At 48.5% G+C, this 23,901-nt stretch overlaps 1 protein-coding gene across 1 annotated transcript; it reads right to left on the bottom strand.

Moving 5' to 3' along the window:
- Positions 1 to 628: 628 nt before the first annotated feature.
- Positions 629 to 20,199, bottom strand: LOC125624455 (uncharacterized). Its single transcript, XM_048825157.2, has 10 exons — positions 20,036 to 20,199; positions 18,223 to 18,432; positions 14,397 to 15,660; positions 10,350 to 11,457; positions 8,304 to 8,438; positions 6,585 to 6,759; positions 5,999 to 6,097; positions 4,728 to 4,819; positions 3,584 to 3,721; positions 629 to 3,438 (listed from the first exon to the last, which is right to left on the bottom strand). Exons 3-10 carry the CDS (start codon positions 14,540 to 14,542, stop codon positions 3,109 to 3,111), a joined length of 2,223 nt encoding a protein of 740 aa, XP_048681114.2. The 5' UTR covers positions 14,543 to 15,660; positions 18,223 to 18,432; positions 20,036 to 20,199; the 3' UTR covers positions 629 to 3,108.
- Positions 20,200 to 23,901: the final 3,702 nt, after the last annotated feature.

Here is a 23,901-nt window from a genome sequence, read left to right as displayed (position 1 = left end):
AGCACACCCATGTTCCTTAAACACACGACGCCAGAGTTAAACATCACATGGTAACTCTCCTATGTTGTCAAGATTGACTTAGTTGGTCAGGTGGTAAATGCTCTTCCAGATGTCTGTCTGGCTTGAAATCCAATAACCAGTTAGACTAATCCTAGCCACATATCCCCATCCTATGAAGGTTGCAGAAGAGAGATCCCAGATACATTGGTTTTTTTTTTTACATGTTCTACCATGGCTGGCTAAGCAAAACCCAGTTAAGGACACACGATTCTCATGGAATTTAAAGCTCTGCTGTTTTCCCACTCACTATCCTATTAAAGAGAGGGGTGAGGGCTAGTGGTCTGATCTTAGGGCTAGGGGGGAGGAGCTCCCAATTTCTAATCCCAGCTCTGACATTGGTTTACTATGTAGACCTGGGCAAATCACTTAACCTTTCTCTGCCTCTGTTTGCCCCATCCGTAGTAGTAGTATTAATTATTTGTATTGCCTAGGGAACCTCGATCAGGGCCCTCAGTGTGCTTTGCATGGTACAAGTGAACAACAAAAAGCCTCTCCCTGCAAAATGGGAACAGAGGCCTCCCTAACTCAGAGGTAGGTTGTGAGGATTAATTAGTTATGTAGGCAGAGAAGTCTGAGAAGTGCTAAGCTTTATTAGCAAGTCAACTTTGTGTGACCATAAAGACTGATATGAATCCGAGTGCCATTTGACATTAGTGTGCCTCTCAGAAGACAGGAGAATGCAAATGCATGTGAATGGACATTTGTGTCCGTGCACATGCATAGCGGGTTCCCCACCATGAAGAACCGAGGTCCTTCTTTTGAAATCAAACGCGTCCCCCCTCTGATTTAATGGTACAGCCACACCAGCTGCTGCAAGATCCCCCACTGCTGGAAAACCAGAGTCCTGAGACCCCAGCGTGCCGTGTTATGAAAGATAGAAAATTGTCAATATTTTATTTAACGCCCCTCTTGTAGGAGACAGCAGGAGCCTTGCGTTCACCTTTGGATTTACAGTGCTGGTTGCAGCCACAGAAATTTGGAGCCCAGTTCCAAACAATGTTTGTCACTGTCAAGGGCCTTACCTAAAACTCGGCATCCATCCAGGAGGCAGACATGCTCAGAGACAAGGGGAGCGGTCTGTCTGTGCCTCTCACCCCTCTGTGTCTCTAATTCCAAGCACAGATTTTGTTCCAGCCCAGGCAGCCATGGCACAGTCATGGGCCCAGCTACTGCCGAGGCATAATGCAGGCAAAAGAAGTCATTCCAATCAAGCTCAGGCCCCGGCTTGCCCAGACAAGGGCCTGCCCTACTAAGAGTCAGTCTCAGCAGAGGACCCAACCCGCTGGAACACAGCCCCAAGCCTCACCTAGCGCCGGCCTTGCTGCGTCTCAAGCACAGGCCCCCCTGAAAATCACCTGGAACCCAGCTACCCTTCCACCATGCCGCTAATTGTGGAGCAGCACAGACCCAGTGCATAGAAAGAGGATCCGCACTGGTCCTTCCTGTCTGTGGCTGAAGCAGACCCTGGCTGGGCTGGTTCAGAGCTGAACCAAAGCCAGTTGCACTAATGACACTAATTGCTGCCTTTCATCATGGAGACGGGGCCATTTTCTGCAATTTTCCTCACCGGGGAGGATCTGAATGGACTCCTTTCCCATGCAAATAACTCGTTTCTGATCTCGACCCAGGATTTTCCTAACAATCACAGACAGCAAAGTGCTCCTCCAGCTCCTGCCGCCCTGCATAATCAGCTGCCTCTCTCCCTCTCCTTTTATGGCTGCTTCTTTTGCACCTGTGGCATTTGCTTGCTCTGCCTCGAAAGTGGTGGCTTTTCAGCAGCGTCTGCTGCATTCCCCCTCTCCTGCTTAACCCGCAGCACATCTGCTGAGCGCTGGCTGAAGCCTGGTGGAAGGATTCCGTCCTTGCAGTCTCCATGCAGTGCATCCATGTACCACAGCACCTCACTCAGCGATTTAGGAGACTTTCCGTAGCTTGACACACACGTGCTCCCTGCAGTGACCTTGTCGGGTTGATTGATGGGACTGATGCAGGCTTTCAGCCTGTGAAGAGAGAACCTCAGCAGCATCCCTTTGATGTTTCACAGTCCCCATTAGTAGCCAGGGAACTGGGATGGCCTGGCAGAAGACAACACAGACCAAATGGATCTGAGGTGCATGAAACAACGTATATTCTGACAATAGAGAAATGAAGACAGGGTGCAGCTTCCCAATTGTGCCTGCCACCCAAATAATCTGCTCCTGAGACCACCCTGGGGCCTTGACTTCCTGTCCTGCCTCCCTGCAGTGAGCCCTGAACTGCTGATTCCCTTTTCTGCCATAGTTGCCTCAGCTCCTGTTCATTGTGATAGGTGACGTGGTGTGTAAATCCAAGGGAGGAAAAAACCAAGCTATACTCTCAACAGAGGGCCCTGGCCTCCCCGCGCATTGTTAACTGAGCTGCAGCCACCTCTCGCTGCTCCGTTATAAACAGACTCCCCCAAGGCCTAGACAGAGATTTGGGAGGGGCCAGGTGGGGTGGGTATTTCCTCTGCTCTGGGGGTGAGCTGGGAAGAGGGACTGCTGCAGGGAGTTAGAGAAAAGGAGAGTTAAGCACCCTTCACGCACCGTTCGTCTCACATAGACCTGGCCCAGAAAGGCACTGGAATTAAAGAGGCGTATTTCCATATTCCCTGACACATGCTGACGTTACATGCACCCTCTTCTTCATAGGCGGTTGGCTCCCTATTCTGTTAGCCAAGTTTCTGGACTCCTAGGGATACATTCTGCTTTGTTACACTGCAGCAACACCAGAATAACATGACTGAAGTGAAAGGAGTTACACTGGGGTAAATCTGGAGTAACAGACGAGCAGAATCTGACCTGATCTCTCTCTCACCCCGGTTGGTGCGGGGGTCCCAGCTGTAGCATCACACTGTCTCCTGGGTTAGAGAAAAAAACACTTTTCCCCTATTTCTACTCCAGTTTTAGATCCTAGCGCTGGCTGGCTTCCCCTGTTAATCGGAAGCCAGAATGATTGCTAAATACAAAAGATGCGGCACTTTAATAGCAAATGATGGTACCCGGGGAAAGTCCATTCCCCCATCATGGGTCACATCCCATCCACAAACCCTGGGAGAAACCCATTTTCTTCCAGCAATCCACTCCCATAATCTCCGAGATACTCCCCTTGGTCCAGACTGGCACCGTTGTCCCCTTGCCCGGACACTGGAGAGCCCAGTGGAACCATGTTATTCTTGAGGCTCTGCGGGTAGCTGTGATGAGACCCGTTCTTCGGCTCCCGGCCTGCGTCGCTGATAGAACTCCCAGCTGTCCAAGCCAGGTCAGAGTTTACTCTGGTGTGGCCGGCTGATCCCGTCCCATCCTGAGATGCTAAGGTGCTTCTCTCGCTCAGCATTGCGCCCACAGACCCTGTACTCGACTACCAAACACAAAGGAACACTGGCGTTATCATCTATACACTGCAGGGGCCTCCCAATAACCTCAAGGAGAAAAGAGATGCAAGTGCCCCACTTATCTCAGCCGATGACCGTTCATTACACAGACCAGAACACTCAGCCCCTCACTTGTTGGGCAGACATCAGACTGTTCTCCATCTTCTTTTTCCTGGAGATGGCTGGATTCCAGTGGCAGACCAGGCTGTCATTTTGGACACTGTAGTTCTTGTTCCCAAGGAGCCAGTAGGTTTTCATTTTGCCTTTGCCCTGGGCAGAAATGGGGAGAGAGCAGAACAAAACCCATTGCCACTGGCTGCGATCCGCATGGGGAACTACTGCTGTGGCCATGCCTACAATTTGTGTTGTCAGTGCCTGGATCTGACACCCATAGGCCCTTTCTACTCTCCTCTCCAGGGGAAATGATTGTGCTCATGGAAAGATTTCATACTCCCCACAGACTTGAGGTGCTCATACCGCAAGCAGAAGGGGTATATTTCTCATGTGCCCAGGCTCCAGAGAGCTGCAGCTTCAGATCTATTCTGGACTAAAGGAAACAGCAGTGTCAAGCTGCTGAAATGGCTTTGGAGTGCGGGGAAAGGATCAGTTCCGATAAGGGACTTGCGGGGGCGGGACTGGCAGCATCATTCAGTGTCATGATGATGCTCTTGTATTTACTGTATTTGCACAGGGATCCTACCAGCCCCACCCCGGCCAATGAAGCCGTGTGGGTCAAATCCAGCAATCGTGTTTCACAGCACACACCTTTAACGTGATTGGGCAACACGCTACCACAGATGAGGAGACGTGGATTGCTCCATCTGGTTACACTGGAAGAGGGAACTTAGGGCAGCCATTGGGCCTGGGCCCGAAAATCACAGTTAAGAGCCCTACTCCCATGTGAAAAGCGTCAGGACACGATCATCCGGGGAGGAGGACCGGGACCTTTCAGTGTCATGTCTTATCCAAAAGGCAGCACTCCGAACAGCAGAGGAACCCCTAAAACCATGACCGGGCATCAAGAATTCCTCAAAGAGCTGAGTGTCTCCTGCTAACTCACCAGCACCTCTTCCTATACAGCTGGCTTTTCCCTCGTGACCTCCTATCCAATCACCCACCAGGCCCAACCCTGATTAATTTGTGAGGAGGTCACGGACCATCACAGTGTGAGGTGATGGGACTTCGTAGGCGGGGGCCGGATCCATTTTTCCATTTTCTGTTTCTTCCCTGTCTGATTAAATTGCTTTATTACTGCGGCCCCACAGGAGACGGTTACCTTGATTTCAATTTCCCCTCTCAGCTCGATTTCATAGGCATCATCCATAAGCAGAGCTTGATAGGTAGCGGAGCTGATGTGTATCTTCTGAGCTGCAGTTCAGGAGAGAGCGTTAGACGTGACGGGCGCCGGACCGCCCCAGAGCAGGAACAGCCCCCCCCCTGCTCCCGTGGCCGCCTGGCCCTGCCTTGTCAGCACTGCCTGGGACTCAGCCGGTCTGGAAATCAAGGGGATTCGCTGCGTGCGGCTAAGGCGTGTGTGCGTCTTGGAAAACGGAGGCTTGTGAGAAGCACAGCGAGTGCAAGGCCGGCGGAGAGTTCGGACTCGGTTCTTGGAGCAGGGGAGATGGTGCGTACAAGGCGGTGGCTTCAGCCACTACTGCACAGTGCAATAACAGGAGTGTTGCCACAGCCCGGGTATCCGTGGTATTTCTAAGGCACCTGTTACTTTCATATCGAAGTCCCTGCCTCTCCTTAAAAGCAGATGCTTAGCTTGCCTCCAACTGCTGCTGCCCTTCTCTGCTATGGGCATAGGCACTGACTTCTATTTTTCCGGATGGATGCTCTGCCCGAAGCCCCGCCCCCTCGTGAGGCCCCGCCCTCCTTCTGCCTTTTCCTGCCCCTGCCCCGCCCCCACACCTGCCCTTCACTCGCTCCTCTCAGCCCCCTCTCCCAAAGCCCCCCCCTGCCCACTGCTGGCTCCTCTCTGCCCTCCCCTGAGCCCCCCACCCAACAGCTGGTGGGTGCTGAGCACCCCTTTATTTTTTTCCTGTGGGTGCTTGAGCCATGGAGCACCTGCAGAGTCGGCACCTATGGCTATGGGTCATATACTAGTCAGGTTCTTGTGTCACCCCCCTCGCCGTAGTATCTGAGCAGCTTCCCGGAGCGCCTTAAGTGACATACTAGCATTTGTCAGGTGTCACAGTCTCTCTTTTTCCCTTTTCTCTCCAGTGGGAAAATTGTGAGTGTGTGTGTGTGTGTGTGTGAATGCAAAGTGGTGACGGTTCCTGGAGCCTGTGGGAGTTCATTCACCAGCCCCAGAGAAACCTCAATCACTTGCACACTTAACCCCTGCCATTGTGCTGAGGTGGACAGTGGGCAGGATGGCTACGTTGGGTATTTCTGATGAGTCAGTCATCATTGTACCGACGTGCCCTGAAACGCGGACCTGAGTCTGTTTGGGGCATCGGCCTGTTTGCTGAATGAGCTCTGGGAGGGACAGGACTGGGGGGGGGGGGGAGGGAAGGGGAGGGAAGCGCCCGAAACACTTACGCAGGCTGGTGGACTCCATGCGAGAAGCTGTGTTCACCGTGTCCCCGAAGAGGCAATAACGGGGCATTTTGTACCCAACAACGCCAGCCACGCAGGGGCCTGCAGAAATGCAAGGCAGAGAGAGTCCAGGGTTGAGAGAGGCCCGGCAGAAATGCCAGAGCAAAGTGAGATGCAGGTGCCAGTTTTAATCTCTTCTTGAGCATATCATTTCTGGCCCTCTGAAGTCAATAGGAGTTGCAGGCCCTCAGGACTTCAGGACTGCAGGCCCTCAGTAAGGGCTTCAGGACTTGGCCAGCTATTAATACTTTGTACTGATGTAGCACTTGACATCGGAGGGTCTCAAAGCACTTTGCCAATATTAATTAAGCTTTAGAGCACCCCTGTGATGTAGGCAAGAATCCTTACCCTCCCTTGGCAGATGGAGAAACTAAAGCACAGAGACTTGGCTGTCTCAGGATCATACAGGGAGTTAGCAGCTGATCTGGAAATGCAACCGAGAAGCCCCAATTCCTGTCCCCACCCCGTCCTCAAATCACTCGACTGCTGCCTCTCTCCTGGTTTTGTTCTCTGGTATCCATCTGCACACCTGTGTGGATCCCAGCCCGCAGCTGCAGCCTGCCCCTTGGCATGTGGGGGATCAGGACCTGTCGGACCGCAGCCACCAGGTCCAGAGACATTTTGGCAATCTCATCAGCATGCTTCTCACCATTCCTCTCCGGCAGGCCGCTCACCACCATGTAGGCATCGCCGATGGTCTCTATCTGATGGGAAGGGACAAGCATCATTGAACTGCTGGTGCCGGTTGTGCCAAACCTCCCTCTCAAAGAGACAGGTGGGCTCTTGATTCAGGGATCAGGTTGCCTGTGGCCCCCACCCACTGGCCAACTGGCTGGATATTCCCTCCAGGAGGGTGTTTTAGAATCACACCCTGTCCTGCCAGGCAGCTGGTATTCAGTGTTCTCCTGTGCTGTGAAGGGGTGTGGAAGGTTTTGGGGACATCCCTTGCACTATTTATCCCTCTGTGGGGGAACCCCATTATCCTAGGCAGTGGCACTGGGACAGACTCTGGTCTTCAGAGGGTGGATTAAAGCAGTGGTTCCCAACCAGGGGTACATGTACCCCAGGGCTACCCAGAAGTCTTCCAGGGGGGTACAGCAACTCATCTAGAGATTTGCCTAGTTTTACAACAGGCTACATAAAAAGCACTAGCGAAGTCAGTACTAATTAAAATTTCATACGACTTGTTTATATTGCTCTATATACTATACACCGAAATGTAAGTACAATATTTATATCCCAATGGATTTATTTTATAATGATGTGGTAAAAATGAGAAAATAAGAAACTTTTCAGTTATAGGGTTCTGTGACATTTTTGTATTTTTATGTCTGATTTTGTCAACAAGTGGTTTTTAAGTGAGGTGAAACTTGGGGGTACGCAAGACACATCAGCTTCCTGAAAGGGGTATAGTAGCCTGGAAAGGTTGAGAGCCACTGGATTAAAGAATCAAAGCTACAACTCTCAGCCAAACTAGCGGATTAAGGGTTAAATTCCCAGATGCCAGCCCCTAATCAGCTCTGCTGGGGTCCCTGGGGGTTAGGGCTGGGCAAACAGCGTGTCCTTGTCTTGCTGAACCTGGCTTGATCAGTGCAGGTGACCCTTGTTGCCTAATCAGGAGTTTATAAGAGGCCTGGCTGCCTCTGAGGGAAAGAAAAAAAACACCCCTGGGTAAGAGATGGGATCCCTCCACAGCTTGAACATGCCCGGTATGTACCTAGTTTGTTCCTTGGGTCCAGCAACTGGGTGTTCATTTTGTCTGCAAGCTTATCTTAATACTAGATCTTTGCTGGCCCCTCAAAGGCTGGGGATGTCCTGTGGATTAGGGCTAGTGTGAGCTGAATCGTGAAGTCTCTTCATGGAGAGGAAAGAGGGTTCCTCCTCCACTGGGGGGAGTTTTTGGGGTGTGGGGGAGGAACCCTCTCTCCCCTCCTACCCTAGCCGTGCCCCGCCCCCAGACATCCCCTACTCCTCTGCCTTGGTCTAGTGGTTGATTCATACATGTATAATTTCTACATATGTTTAATGTCTGCTGCCCCCCCCCCCCGAATTTACACAGAGCTTCTCCCTTCTCCACGCTCGCCTAGGCGCACGGAGCAGCAGGCTCCGGTGGGAGAGAATTAGCTGAAGCTACAGGAGCATTTGTTGCAGCTAATCAGCCGGAGGGGGGCCAGATCCCCTCTCCCAGGCAGGGAATGAGAAGACCCCTGGCACACAGTCTCCACCCCCACCGAAGAATTTCGCTCACCTTGTAAACATCATAGGATTCGATCCTGGTGTCGAAGCAGTTGTAGAGGTTGTTGAGCATCTCAACAACTTGCAGGGGGGTGCAGGAGGCAGCGATGCTCGTGAACCCCACAATGTCAGAGAAAAAGATCGTCACCTGGTGGAGGGAGATAGGTGGCATGAAGCTAAGGTTGCCAGGGAAGGTGGCAGAGCTTTTGAAGTCTTTGTGTGTTTTACATTGATTAAAAACTACAAACAAGGACCTGACCCTGCAATCCCCGCTCAGCGAGGTAGTCCCATTGGAAGTCATAAGGCTGATTTATTAGAATAGTGGTTCTGGGATCAAGACCCAAATTTTCCCAAACCTAATGATGAACAAAGGTGCTGAAACTCCCATATGCTGAGTGAAATGCACCTCTGTGTGAAGGACCAGCACACGGGGTATGCACCACTGATGCCTTATTTCAAGGACTTTAATAGAACTGCCTGCCTGGAAAAGGGATGCAGGATCGGGCCATTGATTTCCAAGATTCTTCATTTGTATCAACTTAAATTACTTTTACTAGCAGGAAGTTTTAAAACAAGATGTACTAAGGTTTCAGCTTCCACAACGGGGGCCTATTTTTGTTTCATTATTCAAGTTGTGGTGATGCCTGAGTTCAAGTATCTGTGCAGATTCAGAAATAAATATTGTGTTTTTTTCACAGTAGGAAATATTAATAACTGGGCATTTTTTCCCTTCACTAAAGCCTGTTTTTCCTACTCTTGTTAATCAAAGAACTTACTGAGAAGGCAAGATGCTTTTTAAAAACAACCCTTCACAACTGGCATGAAAAAGAAAATGTGTGTTAGTGGCCTTGACAAATCATTCACTATCCTGTGACCGCACCTGATCAGTATCAGTTCCTTAAATTGCAATTGGTGGTTAGGGGTTTTTTTTTGTTTTATGTTAGTAGCAATTATAATGCCAGATGGTTTATTTTAAACCCCCTCTGCCTTGGTTTAGCTGCTTTTGATGGCACAGCTATGGTTAATTATATGTAATTGTCTAATTATAGGTTATTATTTGGGTAATGACACCTAGAAATTAAATGCAAATATTCGGTTTTTGTGTGTCTCAGCTGAAAGCAAAGGAGTGTCCAGTAAACAGGATTTCTGCAGGGTGATGATCTTTGTTATGGGCTCTTCAGTGCAGACAGTATAAATGTCCCACTAGCTGGCTTTGTGTAGAAGCCACATGCATGAGGTGGGGGAAATCCTCTGGCAGATCTCCTTGAACTCATTTTGGCAAACTGGATAGAGGTCAGAGAAGAGCAACAAAAAGTGGTTGGGGGAAATGACTGAGAAGGATGGAATGAACTAGCTAAGTATGTGTCATTTGGCTAAGAGATGATTATAGACATGGCCGAAGCAAATTACGTTTGTGGTGGTCTCCCAGCTCCAGCCCTCAGCCAACCCCATAAATGCAGAATTAGCGACAGAACGCATGGTGCAATATGATGTTACAGAGAAAGCAGATCCTGGCCAAACTCGATCCTTGGTTAAATCCCTGTAACCCCATTGACTTCAGTGCAATAGCAACCCAGAGTTAATCTGGCCCTGTTGTCCTTCTGTCAAGGTTACTGGTCCAAATTCTGATTTCAGTTACATCCAGGCAACCCCACTGATGCGCAGCTACAGAGATGTAATTGAAGACAGAATTTGGCCCATTCTGCCATGGTTGATCTCTTCATCTTGGAACCAGGCAGTTCAGACTTAGGACTTCATCCTGCCAGCCGACCCAAGTGAGTGGTCCCTTAAGCCCCAACAGAACAGTTTATAGAAGCAGGGCCTTTAATAGTTAGAGCTGGACTTTTAAAAACCAGCCTTTCATCTGGTTCTGCAAATCTGTTTTTAAAGCATATATTGAATGGTAGGATTTCCACCCACAGTTAATGGTGGATGCAGAATCACACGCACAACAATGGAAACCAGGTAGAGACTCTTTTAAATAAAGTCAGATCCTTTCCATAGCTTTCCATCCAGGCTGCCGTGACTCTGCTATTCACACTACACATTGTGGACTTACCTGGTCATAGTTTTCTGCCTGAACGTGTTTGTGTTTCCTCAGCTGCTTTGCCACAGATTTTGGTAACATCTGGTGCAGGAGGTCCTCAGCCAGCCGCCTCTCCCTCTTCAAGTCTTCTGTTCTTTCTTTAAGGCTCCTGGCGTAATTCTGGATCCAATCTGTCATTTGTTTAAAGGACACCAGGACTATGGGGTAGATGAGGCAGGCTATCACCAGTAGTGTGATCTTAAGGCTAATTGTGGAGATGATTTCCTTAGACTTCCTCTGGAGTTTTTCGTGCCCTTTCTGTAATAAGCAGCTCTGTACATAATTGAGTTCCTTGGCCAGGTTTCTGCTGGGAATTGGTGGGGATGAGCCCAGGAATGGGATGAAAAGAGAAATGCCTTCATAGTGAGTGAAATAGCGTGACAGGTTCATGTTCTCCATCCAGCACGTCTGTACGTTCTCTGATGTGAAGATAGCATAGTTCAGAATGGTGGTGACTGGCTGCCATGCTGACTGCAAGCTTCTAGGTGGTGGTGATGCCTTGGGCATCTCATGAGCTCGGAGGATGACTTCCTTTACTCTAAGTATGAGTCTAAGAGACATCACATCTGCCCAGTCGGGGTTGGATCTCACAGTTATCAGGTCCTCATTGGAGCTATCAAAAGCCTCCAGCAATTCTGAGATAACTCTAGACAACACCACACCAGGCTCAATATCCCAGGTGTTGTTTAATCTTTCTCTCATTTTAGTGATGTAAATCCCACAGGCAGATCCTTTCTCTTCCATGCATTGGTGGTTCTTGCTGTATAATGTCTCCTTGGTCTCTTGGCAAAGAGAGTTTAACTTTTCCAGTAGCTGAGCATGCCAAGACCCATTCCTCCTAGCTGGTTGGTCCCAACAGCAGATACGTCTTTCCTCCTGGAGGAGAACTATAAGGCGAATAGCCAAAAGATTCTCACAAGAGGAAAATTCCTGAAGAGCTTTCTCTGTGTTTCTCCACTTTTCAAAACTACTGCTTAAATCAAGAGAGATGGCTCCTAGGAGGGTAAACAGGGAGATCATGCATGCTGCCAAAATCCTCTGGACTGTTCTGCTACCTCCAGAGTTTGAGTTGGGAGAGCATCTAGGGGAGGGAGGGAGAGAGAGAGGAGGAAAAGAAGAAATTGGATCATTGGAACAATTCTTCCACTCACTGGAAATATACTAGCAGAATGGGAGACCCTTCAGAACTTGCATGTTTTAAATGTAGAGCGCATGGGGACATGCATCATCTGAGAATTTTTCAAAGGTTATTAAAATATTTTTTATTTCTTTTATCCTGCCTTACTGCATAAGGCTGCTTAAAATGGAAACTTGGTGTGGGGAATTGTTTAGCTCTCTCAGCCTGCTCAGGGCCACACAGAACACATAGAGACTGTCCTGACCTCATGTATTCTAGGATCGGTCACCTAAGTTGCATGGTATTTGGTTTTGCTCCTTCATTGGTGGCCCGATCCAAGTCCCATTGTAATCCAGGAGAAGATGCTTTGGATCTGGCTCTGGATGATTGAAACATTTTAAATGGGAGAATTAATTTTCTGGTATGAATTTTCAGATGTAGAACCATGTGTGCTAAAATGTGTGAAACCTTTAGGACATGCAGACCTTGGGATGAATGTTCCCCAGTTGTCCCCATGCTGGTGAATAAGTGAACTCGATATTTGGGGCTTTTATTTAAATAATAGTACTTGTAAATATTGTGCCATTCTCATCCATGCTGCTGGGATCATCCATGCTCAGGAAGCTCGATGGCAGAGTGATCAGTAAAATGGAACAGAACCATTCATAACCTGTCCCTGGGATGGCTCTGATCAAACCGAGAAGCAGGCTGGGAACTGATCACCACCGAGCTTTGCCAGTGACTCCTATGGGGGCGGGATCCAGCCCTTGATACAGACACTGGGGAGCTGGAGAGTTCCTTTGTCCAGTTCTCCTCCTTTGCTTGGTTTGTTGTATGCAGTAAATGTGAATTTAAGCAAATTCACATGCCAAACCTCCCTCAGATTTCCTATTGCATTGGATGGATGGTATTGGATTTATAGCAGAAGGATCATTAAAAAGACACTAAAACGGTATTTCTCAGCACAGGCAGATCAGACACTTCTCCTGATCTCTCTGGCTTTCATTATTAGAAAGAAGAAGAAAAACAGTCATGTAAATATGCTCCTTATTACTGACATTTACCAATCTAATATAAAAGGGGGGGAACAGAGAAAATCCTACTCCCAGCAAACACCCAGAGGGCTGTATTCTAAAGCTTTATACTCCTAATTATTATTCACTTCTTGATTTTCTCTCTAACGGTTGCTTGCATATAAACTGCTTTCCCCCCCTCTCCCCTTTTGTCAATCGTTTTACTACTTTTGAAACTATCCAGAAATATTAGGAGGATAAAAATAAAACCTTGCCTTGACTTTATACTGCCTGCTTTTCCGCACACAAAGGTCATTGCAGAGCGATGTTTTGGTTTAAGTGAGCCCAAAGCTGGAGGCGATGGGGTTGTTTGTGTTTTATTAAGATGCGTTTGCAAAGATGAAATGGTGTGAATTGTCGCTAGACGTTTTACTCGGTTACCACGCTCGTTAACTCCTCTCAGCGGTCACAGCGCTGCTGGAAAGCAACAACCTCAAACTAGATCTTAAATCAGCCCTGCTATGCGAGCAGAAATTCGGTACTGAATATTAAACCCGATCCGGAGCGTTTTAAAATATTTCCATGCACTGTTCTCAAATCTTATGTCCACATTTATTTTCCAGTATCTTCTGATTTTGATATGAGCCTTCTTTTACCAAATGATTCAGTATTCCAATAATATAAATTAAATGTGTAATAAATATCCCAGTTTATCATTCCGATTATTAACCGCATGGGGGTTATTGCGTATGTAAAGATCACGGTATTTTAAGCATGCCTATAAAATCGGACACGAGAAAGGCAATATTTAAACTGTGGGTTTGAGGTTTATATATTTACCCAAAGACTTGTGTGCTCTCGGTGAGAATAATTCCCTCCTCCCAAGAAGGGAGCGTACCCCATAAACTGTCTAGAATGTGTTTGGTAGCCCGGTCTCGCTTGGCCCGGCCGGGGGGAGCAGCAAGCTTTCCCCTGGTTTCAAGGGCCATTCGCGGCCCGTAGGAAACGGGGTCGATCTGTCCTAGTCAAGTCCCGTGAGAACCTGACCATGTATCTCACCTGCATCAGGATCGGGCCGCCGGCTTGCGGCCATTTCTCAACATCAGGGGCCCACAGCCGAACTTCTGTTCTTTAAAATCGTTCCTCCAGCCAGCTGCGGGCTCCCCCCTCCCCCCCCCCCCAGGTCTTCTCCCGCAGGGTAGCTCGCGGTGGGGTTGCGCGCCTCGGGGGGTCTAGCGCTGCGCTTGGTGGCTGGCGTTATTTCGAAAGTCTGGCTGAAGATAACCCCGCTAACCAACGCACCCATAGGGTCGCACCCCTGCAGCCCGACCGTGACTCCCCAGGTTCTAAACTCGCGGGGCGAACGGGCCCAGAGTCAAGGTCTTTGCAAGAAATGTGTGTGTGTGGGGGGGACCCATTGTATCCCCTCTGAGCTCCTCCGACCCTTCGTGGGGAGCCCCTGGCTCTCGCCTCGGGGTAATCGGTCACTAATGAGCTGTATCGATGAGGAAACCCAATTTCCCGGGAAGGGAGGAGATTCGAAAGCGCCCCGGGATCCTGTGGTGTAAATAAAAACCATCCATCCATTTCTCTCCCCACGCCCAGCGGAGCGCTTCGGGTCTCTGAGGAAACCACGCACCTGGGTATCTTGGGGAAGCCCCAGTCTGTGCGGCCATGAAACGAAGCCCACCCCGTTCCCCCTAGTGTAACTGCCGTCAGTGGGGATACGCTCCTGCCCCCCACGGGCAAATGCCCCTGGGCTTCAGTCCTACCCTCCGCTCACACTTCCCCCAGAACCCCCTAGATTTCCAGCCCTGGCTTCTCCTCCCTCCTCCTGCCCCGTGCCTGCCCCACCAGCCCGGGCTTCTCTCTCCCCCTTCCCGAACCCACCTGCTGGTTCGGCAGAGGCCGGACGCCACTTGCTCCGCGATCCTTCCCTTCCGTGCTCCGGCTGCCTCCTGGGCCTGGCTGTCGGTCGGTTTCCCCCCCAGGGAAGCGGAGGCGAGGAAGCGGCCCCTGCGGCCTGGCCCCGACATGGGAGCCGGCTGCCAGAGGCATCCACAGCCCAGGGGTGATGGGGGCGCAGGCGAGCTGCGACCTAGTCCGGCCCGAACTTCCCCTGCTTCTTTTATCCTGGGCAGAGAGGCCTGGAGGGTCCCCAGCCCCCTGGGTGGGTGTGAGGCGCAGAGCAGCGGCCCAGCCCTTGGGGAGAGGCGCTCCTGGAGGAGCTAGACCTGAGAGGGCCCATTTCCCCCCCGGCAGCTCATCGCAGGGGTCTGGCGCGCTCTCCTTGCGGGCTGGAAGGACGGTGCTGGCTCCCCGAAGCCAGGTTCCCCTGGAGAAAGGGGCTGCGCTGAGCCAGGGTCAATATTTTTTCACGTGTCCCTGTGGGCCTGGGTCAGAGGCCCCGGCCGCCCCCAGGCTTCCAGCTCTTCGCTGCGCCAGGACAAGCCTCCGGGCTGAATCAGAAGCAGGCTGGCTCGTCTCGGGGGCTGCCTGGGCGTCTTTACGCAGCGCCAAACCCGGGCGGTGTTTGAGTGATTCCTAAAGTGCAGCTCTCCTGCGGCGCGGGTGTGAATCGACACATCCTGGGTCCTGTTCTGAGCAGCAGCCTTGCTCCAGCCGGGGGTGCTGGGACGGCTGGAGGGGCCCGGGGAGGAAGGCCAGCACCTCTGTCCTTGGTGCTGAAGCGCCAAAGACGGACCAGGCCTGAGCTCCATGGGGAATGGATAGGTCTACAGCAGGGGCAGTCAATTCTTTTTGGGCAAGGTTCAGATTTCTTGGCCGAGGTATAGACAAGGTCCAGACTCCAGAGAAAATAATAATAATAAAAAAAGTACGTAGAAAGATGTTGGGGTCTGTTCAAAAGCATCTGGCATTGGCAATTGTGAATGGAGCTTTCTGGTATTCTGTAGCTTGGAGGGCCCTAAAGTATAGTCCTAGTAGGATTGTAAGGGTGAGAGCTTGGATGGTTTGACCTCAGTTGGCTTCTATTAGGGTGTGGTGGGCCGAGGTGACTACCCTTGGTCTGCAGGTTTTAATTTCTCCCTCCTTGAACGGTGGGATTCAGGCCCCATCTGCTTTCCTTATCTCAGCTGCAGTTCAGCAGTGCCTTCTTCATCCACACTGCTTGTCACCACCTCAGACTCATATTCTGTAAGCAAACAGCACTTTTAGGTTTTAATGGAGGCTTTTGGCACCTCCACCAACTCCCAGCCCTTCAGCCCCACCGCACAGATGTTCCAGGAGATCACATTCATCATAGAGCCCAGCCAGGTGCACTCACAGAGCTTGGGAGAGGTTGTAAGGGCCACTAGGAGCCTCAGTAAAGCTGCAAACAACCCCTTCTGTGCAACAGATAGGAACAGTTGGTCAATGTCTTCAAAATTTGGCCAACTGCTCCCCCGCCACCACCTACGCACATAACAGAAAATAACATTTTTTTCTTATTTGCCGTGTCTTTCTGGGGATGGTTTATGGTGACTTAGTTGTGTGGTTTCTATCCATCGTAGGCAATCCCATTGCCAAACCTGAGGACTTTACAACCTTTCATTTAATATTTAGCACCCCTGCAGAGGAGTGAAGTGCAAATATCCCCATTGAACGGATGGAGAAGGGAGGCAGAAAGACACTAAATGGCTTGTCCAAGGTCATACAAGACGTCTGTGGCAGAGCAAGGAATTGTACCCGGGTCTCCCAGCTCACAGAGCTGACACTTTAACCACTAGACCATGTTTCATACTTGGTTTTATGCTCTGCTTTTCAGAAGTGCTGAGCACCTACAGTGAAAGTCAATGGGCAAACTGACTGTGCTCAGCACTCCTGAAAATTAAGCCCGTAATTTTGGTTTTCTGTGTGCACCGGTGGTTTCAGTAATACATAATTTGCAGAGGAAAGGGGATAACTCCAGTTTATAGCCTGTTAATATTTAAATGCATTTTAGTGTGGAAAACCTGGACCGTTCTGCCCAAGGGAATATGGATCAGAATGCATGTCTCATACTGAAGCATAAATTCCCCCCGCAAAATCAAAAAACGAAGTTGAAATTTGATCTGAGGAAAAAGTGGTCTCCAATCTCTTCTTGCTTCATTTTAACCATCCCTGGCAAATTAACCTTCAATTTGCATTGTGTCAGGATTGGGGAATACGGCCTGATACCTTTTTCTCCATTCGCCCTGTGATGGGGATGGTCTGTGGAGTGAGGCTGTTGCTTTCTCCTCACAGTAGTGACTTCAGTAGGAGCTGCAGGCACTCGGAATCTCTGGAAGTCCAGCCACTTATTTAAATGCCTAAGTCCTTATGCACGTAAAGAGTTCTATTGAACACCAAGGGACTGCTCACCTGCACCAAGCTAGTGATATGCTTAAATTTTTGCTTGATTGGGGCCTAAATATGGATTGTGGTGCCTAACTACAAGCACCCAAATTTGGAAACTTTGACCTAAGTTTGCTTTCTGATGTCCTTATTCCCTTCAGTTTTGTTGACTTTGGTCTAGCATAGTTATGTGGGTAGATGTACTGATCAGGAGATTAAGGTGAAACCCAATGTGAAGTGTTCATTTCATCTTCTAGACAGTTCTGGGTGAGGAATAGGAACCAGCCGTGTCCACTTTTCACTTTCCCTCCATTAAGCACACAGAAAATTATTATTTTGTTGCATTACTTGTGTGTATATTTCACACAACTAACCTGTGGAACTCAATGCCAGGGGATGTTATGATGGCCAGAAGTGTAACTGGGGTAAAAAAAATTATGGATAAGTTTATGCAGGCTAGGTCCATCAATATCCATTAGCTAAGATGGTCAGGGAGGCTGCCCCATTTCAGGGTGCTAAACTTCTGACTGCCAGGAGTGTATCCCTTCATTATTGTTGGGACCCTGATTGTGCTAGATACCGTTCAAACACTGAGGTAGACACAGTCCCTGCCTCAGATTTTGCAATCTAAAAAAATCTCAAAAAAGAATCTCCAGCATTTCACCCCAAAACCTACCAGCTGTGTAGCATGGGGACACACTACTACCAGAGAGGAGTCTGAAAGGTGACAAGATTTTGATTTTCTGTACACTTATTTCACAGGCACTATTGTGACTCCCACTGGTGACTTATCCACACTGCCTCTCTTGGAAGAACCGTTCTCATATGCTTCCCAGAAATCATCCTGTGGAACAGAGAGGCTGTCAAACCAGCAGGATAATATCAGACCCACTCTTTATTAACAGAGAACAGCACCGAAGAAGAGTTAAAACAGCCTCAGCGAGTGGAGACTATAAAGTTACTGTTTAATCTGAAGCAGTACTTTCTAGGGCGATGTACTTATCTGGGTAGAACACAGAATTCAATTTTTGGAGGTTTTGGTGTACAGGAAAAGTGTTGTTTTTTACTATGCCTATTTACTTCACTAGCATTAACTGCTGTGAACATTTACTAACATGGATGATCACTTTGATTGTAAGCTATCGGGGAAGTGAATGGCCTCATTTGTGTGTCTCTTTTATAGCACAGAGGCACTTACAGCTGAGCTTCCCCAACCCCCTGTGAGCCATCTAATTTTCTGTAGTGCATTTGTGAACCACAGAGAGATGAAAAGAAACTGCCCAACTCTCCCGTGGGGCAGAGATAGAGCTGGGAATGGAACCCAGGACTCTAAGCACTAGATTTCTCACACACACACACAGAGAACTATTTCCAGTCATCCCATAACATGTCTTTGACTCACCAGCTTCTTGTTCTGACTGATTTAACGGTTGGTGGTGGGAAGGCCAGGAAAGGTTATGATGTCATGTTCTTTCCACGGCTTCCTAACGGCGACACTTTGATTCATCCCTTCTTCTTCACCAGTTTCACTAAACAAGTGCTTTCACTAAGTCCTTTCTCATGCACATTGCTCATTTTCTGAACAGCTGGATTGCTGCAAAGGGGCTGACCTCTGTAAGGGAAGTGGAGTGTCAACTGACTCTGGTCATGTTCTGCACCCCTGCTAAATTAATAACCCCACCGGTACAAATATAGAACCAGAAAGGTCCTTTCTCTTTCATCAGCCTTTTTGAGTAGATATTTGCAGATGCAATGATCTGACAGCCTATCACATTCAATTCCAAAAATGAGGCCAGCCATTGTAATAGGAATAGCGTTAGCCCCTTCTGATCTGGGATGAAAAGAAAAATGAGGCAGGGGCTTGGCAAGACATTTCGAGGAGGAAGAAGAGAGAATTAGTTATTAGGTCTATTTAAAGCTGGATCCTACATTCCTTACTCAGGCAAAATTTCCACTGAAGTAAATCAGACTAAAACAAATATAACGTTCAAAGCTTAAACAGCTGAACAAATCAATGCCAAATTCATCTGTTGTTACTCCAGATTTATAGCCCTGGGATTCCACTGGAGTTACTCCAGAGTTTCACCAGTGTAACCAAGAAAGGAATTTAACCAAATGTGTGTCTGCTTCCAAATCACTCTCCAACTCATATAAATATCTGTTAGTGGTACCCCTGCTGCCTAGTGAACTGGCACTGCCAAGGTATTGTGCAATACTTTCCTCGGTGTGCTTTATAAGATTCCAAGGAGTTCTTAAAACGGGCATCTGATGCCTTAATACACATTTTCTTTTAAGAAATTGTGTGCACGTTCCCTATTGTAGAGATTACCAGGGCCCTGTACTTTATATACTGATTGGTGGTGGTCAGAGTTGCGGGTGCTGTTGTTTCCTAAGGGAGCACTGGAGCCATTGTTTTACGATGAAATAGAATTGCACGGACATTTTCAGGCAAAGGGGACAGATAGATTACAATGTCTCTTGAATGCAGAACCCCCTGAAAGCCTTCTGTTTTCTCCTGCTTGTGATCGGTACTGACAGCTCGCCCACCTCTTTCCAGGTCTAGTCATCAATATGCATGTGAACAAGTCTAACAGAGCTGAAGTAGCTGCCCTGGAATAATTGTGCCCCAGAAACTCTTTTGATGTTCATTGGTGGAGAGGCCAAACGCTCCAAACTGCAACTGAGGCCAATGATGATCAAGGACCCAATTCACAGAGGGCTGCTATAGGCTCATGTCATCTTCATTAGAGTCTTTTCATCCCATCCTCTTATTCCAGATGCTGCACAGACCCAAAACAGATCACGGAACTTCAGAAAAAGACCAGGCAGGGACAGCCCTGTGTGTGTGCAGATTCTACTGAAGCATAAGAACAAATTTTTCCTACAATATACTTAGTTCTTACTATAGGAAGAGTTTTAATGCCTGCCACTTGCTATCTCCCCGTTAGCCCATTCGCTCCTGGGGTAGCAAAACCATTAAAATACTAGGTGTTGAAATCTGCTTTTCAGAAGATTTTCCACAAACTGTACTTGGAAAGTAAGCTGTTGGAAAATCAAAGGCAAAAGGGTGCAACTCATTGAGATGGAGAGAACAAATAAGATTCAAGGCCAAATCCTGTCCATGCCCTTGAGGAGGGCCAGAGGGTGGAATTTCAGCTTTCCTACAAATCATCTTGTTTGTTTACCTGTGCCTCCACAGGGGGTGTGTGACTCACCTAAGCCACAGCTGTCCTCAGCTCCTTGTGACTTCTGCAATAGGCTCAGGCTCTTGCAGAACGGCCTGTGGCCCTGTTCTACTTTCCATCATCCATGGCAATGTGGATCTTTTAGGAGCAATGTTACCGTTGGATCTCTCCACCAAGACGCCCCTCAGGAGGATGCAGGGGGCTGCTGATGGGAGCAGAAGACTGAGTAAGCTAATGATGTCTAACACATGGGTAAATGTGAATAGGATCAGACTAGTTGCTCCGTCACTTGGCCACTGGCAGTTCCCTGCTCCCTTCTCAACAGAGTGGCATATTCAAAAGCTTGGCTGGTGGAAGTGGCTTGTGTGTGTTTGCTTCTTTTTTTGCTGCCCAGTTCCTATAATTATGATTCATCCTCCCCTCTGCTTTGCATTCCCTAACCTGTCCCACTTGTGCTGTCTGGTGCTCTGTACTGGATGTAAGGCAACTAACTTGGAATACGAAGTGCAATAGGCCTTGGGGAATCATTTTGTATATAATAAACTTAGATGACAGAAATCCAAGAGCCTTCAGGCTCTTACTGCATCTGTGGTGATGGGGACCATGGTGAAGGCAGCTGTGATGCACATGGAGAAAGCTAGCTAAAATTGCCAAAGCCAAGCACCCAAAAGATAGGAAATGACAGAATTAAGATTGCCCATGCAACCTTAATTCACCCCCTTGTGCGTATGCATTGTGATATAGTGTTCAATTACATGATCATATACTATTTTTTTCCACAGGACTCTGGCCTCCTTCAGTGCACAGAATGGAGGGTGCTTATTTAATGACAAATTATTCACTATTTTGTTTCTCCTCATTGTTTAGTGTCTGGCCCCAGGCCTTACTTAGTGCACACTATTCAAATCCTGCTTTGAAGACAGAATTATTAATTCTTCACAGGCTTTTCTATGGTGCTCATCACTATAGGCTCTGAATGCTTCACCAATGTTAATACATTTATTTTCCCAATGCCCAGGGAGCCGAGGAGTGGTATTATCCCCATTTTACAGACAGGGAACTGATGCACAGATGAAGGTAAAGAGTATACACTAATTTGGGGTGCCAAATTTGAGATACCTAGGACCTGATTTTTCAGAGTATTTAGCATTTTGTAGCACTTCACACGTTCAAAGCACAGTTCCTATGAATTTCAGGTGCAGCTTTAAATGTCCAGCACTTTAACAAATCAGGCCACAGGACTCAACTCAACCCAGAAAATGAGGAACACGCAGTTAGTGACCACCTATAAAAAATTTGGGTTTAAGTGACTTGCCCAACGTCACATAGGAACTCTGTGGCTGAAGCAGGGATAGAATCCAATTCTGCAGGGCAACATTCAACTTCTTTAACCATGAGACCATCCTTTCTGTTCTTCCAATCCCCTGCCTCAGCCAGACACGTCTCCCAATTTCTGCTAAAAATGAATAAATCTTACTACACAACTCTGATTCATTCTCAGAACAAGCCCATCATGTGCACTGCAAGAGGCAGGACTCGTGAAAAAAATAGTACCTGATTATATGATTAAAGACTGTCATAATGCATACGCACAGGAGGGCTACATTAAGGTTACACAGGTAACCTTAATTCTGGCATTCCTTAGACTTTGCAACTTTAATAATCTTTTAACAGATCTCTGTGTGATTTCTGAGGCTTTAGAAAAAGCAAACTGAATAAACAAAGTTGATGGAGCATATTGACATCCGCATGGCTCATTAGCATGTGTGCAACCTTCAGGTCCACTACAGAGCTAACTGAGTAACCCACTGTAGTAGTAGTAGGTTGTCAGCCTCCATGTGAACCAGCACGGGCTGGGGCGGAACATTTTGCCAGTGCATTTCAGTTATTTGCTGACAGCAGAGGGAAGAGGGAGTTCCTTCCTTGGCTCTGTAGCGGTGTGTTCTCGTGGGAACAGAGTCTTCTTCCCCCAAGTTTGACACTTTTTTGTCTCTTCCAACCTCCCCATTCCTCATCTTTGGCTCCTCCTTTCAGTCCCATTCTCGTTACCTAGCCAGTCCCAGTCTCCACTCCTCAGATGTTTCAGCCGTGTCCTTGCCCAGCAAGTCCTAGTCCCATCCCTCCAAATTACCAGTCTCCCCACCCCCACATCCGATCTGTCTCTCCCCAGCCCTGTCCTCCAGTCACCCCACCAGTCCCTATCTCCCTCCCCAGGTTCCTCATCCAATGTGTCCTCTTCATGTCCTAGTCTGGTTGCCCTGACAGTCCCAGTTCTCCTCTGGTTCCTAATCAGATCTGTCTCCTCTCCTCAGTAGTTTAGTTTGTCTCTCCCCACCTCATCTGATCGCAGACCCTTCCCAGTATCCATTCCCTCACTCAGCCAGTCTCAACTCCCAGCCTCCTCCCAGGTCCGATCTCTCTTCCTCACCCACATTCCCCATCCCCAGTAGCTCCCAGTTCTCATCTCCCTCCAATCTCAGCGTCTCCCCCATCGCCTGGGCTTCTTGTGCTAGTCTGCTTGCCCAGCCAGTCCCAGTTCTCCCTAGCGCCTTGCCAGATTGGTCATCCTTAAAGCTTCCCCCACACCTCAGTTCCCATTCTGTCTCCTTGCCCAGCTAGTCCCCATTGCCTTCTATCCAATCTCAATCCCACCCCCAGCTACGGCTCCTTGCCCAGCCAGTCACAGCCCTCCCCTTGGCTCCCACTCTCCTGTACCCAGCCCAATTCCCTGTCCCTTCCCACTAGCCTCCAGTCCCACTCTCTGGCTCTCTGTCCCAATCTACTCCCCCTGCCCCAGTCCAGCTTTTGTCCCCTCTGTATTCTAATCAGGCAGGTTCTTCCATCATGCTGCTGGACCAGGGAGGGGTCAATGGGAGTACTGGAGAAAGTCTCCATGTGCTTAGTTCAGGTACCGAGAGCCAGCATGGTGTGGCCTGCCACAAACCAGAGCTGCGAGTGCAGAGGAAGTCCTGTTCAGCCCAAAGCTAGAGCATGCCCATGGCAGATTGAGTCTTCAGGGAATTTAACCACTCACCTGTTAAGAAGTTTCTGAGCGTGTGAGAAGCAATTTTTCAACCCCTTATAACTTGGCCAAATTTTGATGGATTTTCACAGGGACAGGAAGTCACATCCCTGACACAATGGCTATCCTCTCCCCAAATTTCAACTCCCTGCACAAGCACATGGGGGGCACCAAAGCTGTTTAAAAGAAATTCTGGTCAAATTTTTTTTTTTTAAGTGTGCAAAGCAGTATTTTCCCCTACTTTCATTCTCAGAAACATTTCCCTCCCCCTCCCCCCGAGGCAACATGCAGCATGGAAAATTTCAACTTGAATGCTAAAAGTTTGGCAAAGCTGTTATTAGTAATTGTAAACAGGGTCTTAGAATGGAACGTGTTGGGCAACCTTAGCAGCCCTGCCTGTAACTACTGAGCATGCTTTGTCTGCTGCTGCCATCTACCTTAGAAGAACTGGTAATGTGTTTCTTCCCAGTGTTACAAGCACCTCATTTTATTACTTGGAGACAGCTCTGAAGACAGGTCACTTATTCTCATCAGAAATTCCTTGGCAGTTACTAGCCTTGGGCTTAGTTTCCAGAACAAAGTACTGACATTAACACTGAGAAACCCCTGACCATGAACTGCCCTGATCTTTAAGTAGTAAAGAAGTAGGAGTCTACTTTCCTCATAATTCAGACGCATCATGTTCTCTTCAATACTGTGCGGGGAAATAAGATACAAGGTGCTGCTGCTGAACCGATAAACCACTGATCAGTCCTTCAGATAAAACCCTGTTACAGAAAAAGTTTTTCCAGAAGCAGTAGTCTCTGGTGTGGTATTAGCTTACTGCGAGTAAATACACTGCTCTTATTCCCTTTTCTGGCACTATCTGACTATT

This window comes from Caretta caretta, chromosome 18 (assembly GCF_965140235.1).
Source record: "Caretta caretta isolate rCarCar2 chromosome 18, rCarCar1.hap1, whole genome shotgun sequence".
NCBI lineage: Eukaryota > Metazoa > Chordata > Testudines > Cheloniidae > Caretta > Caretta caretta.
The sequence above is the reverse complement of the archived record's forward strand: the minus strand, read 5'-3'. Positions and strand labels throughout refer to the sequence as shown.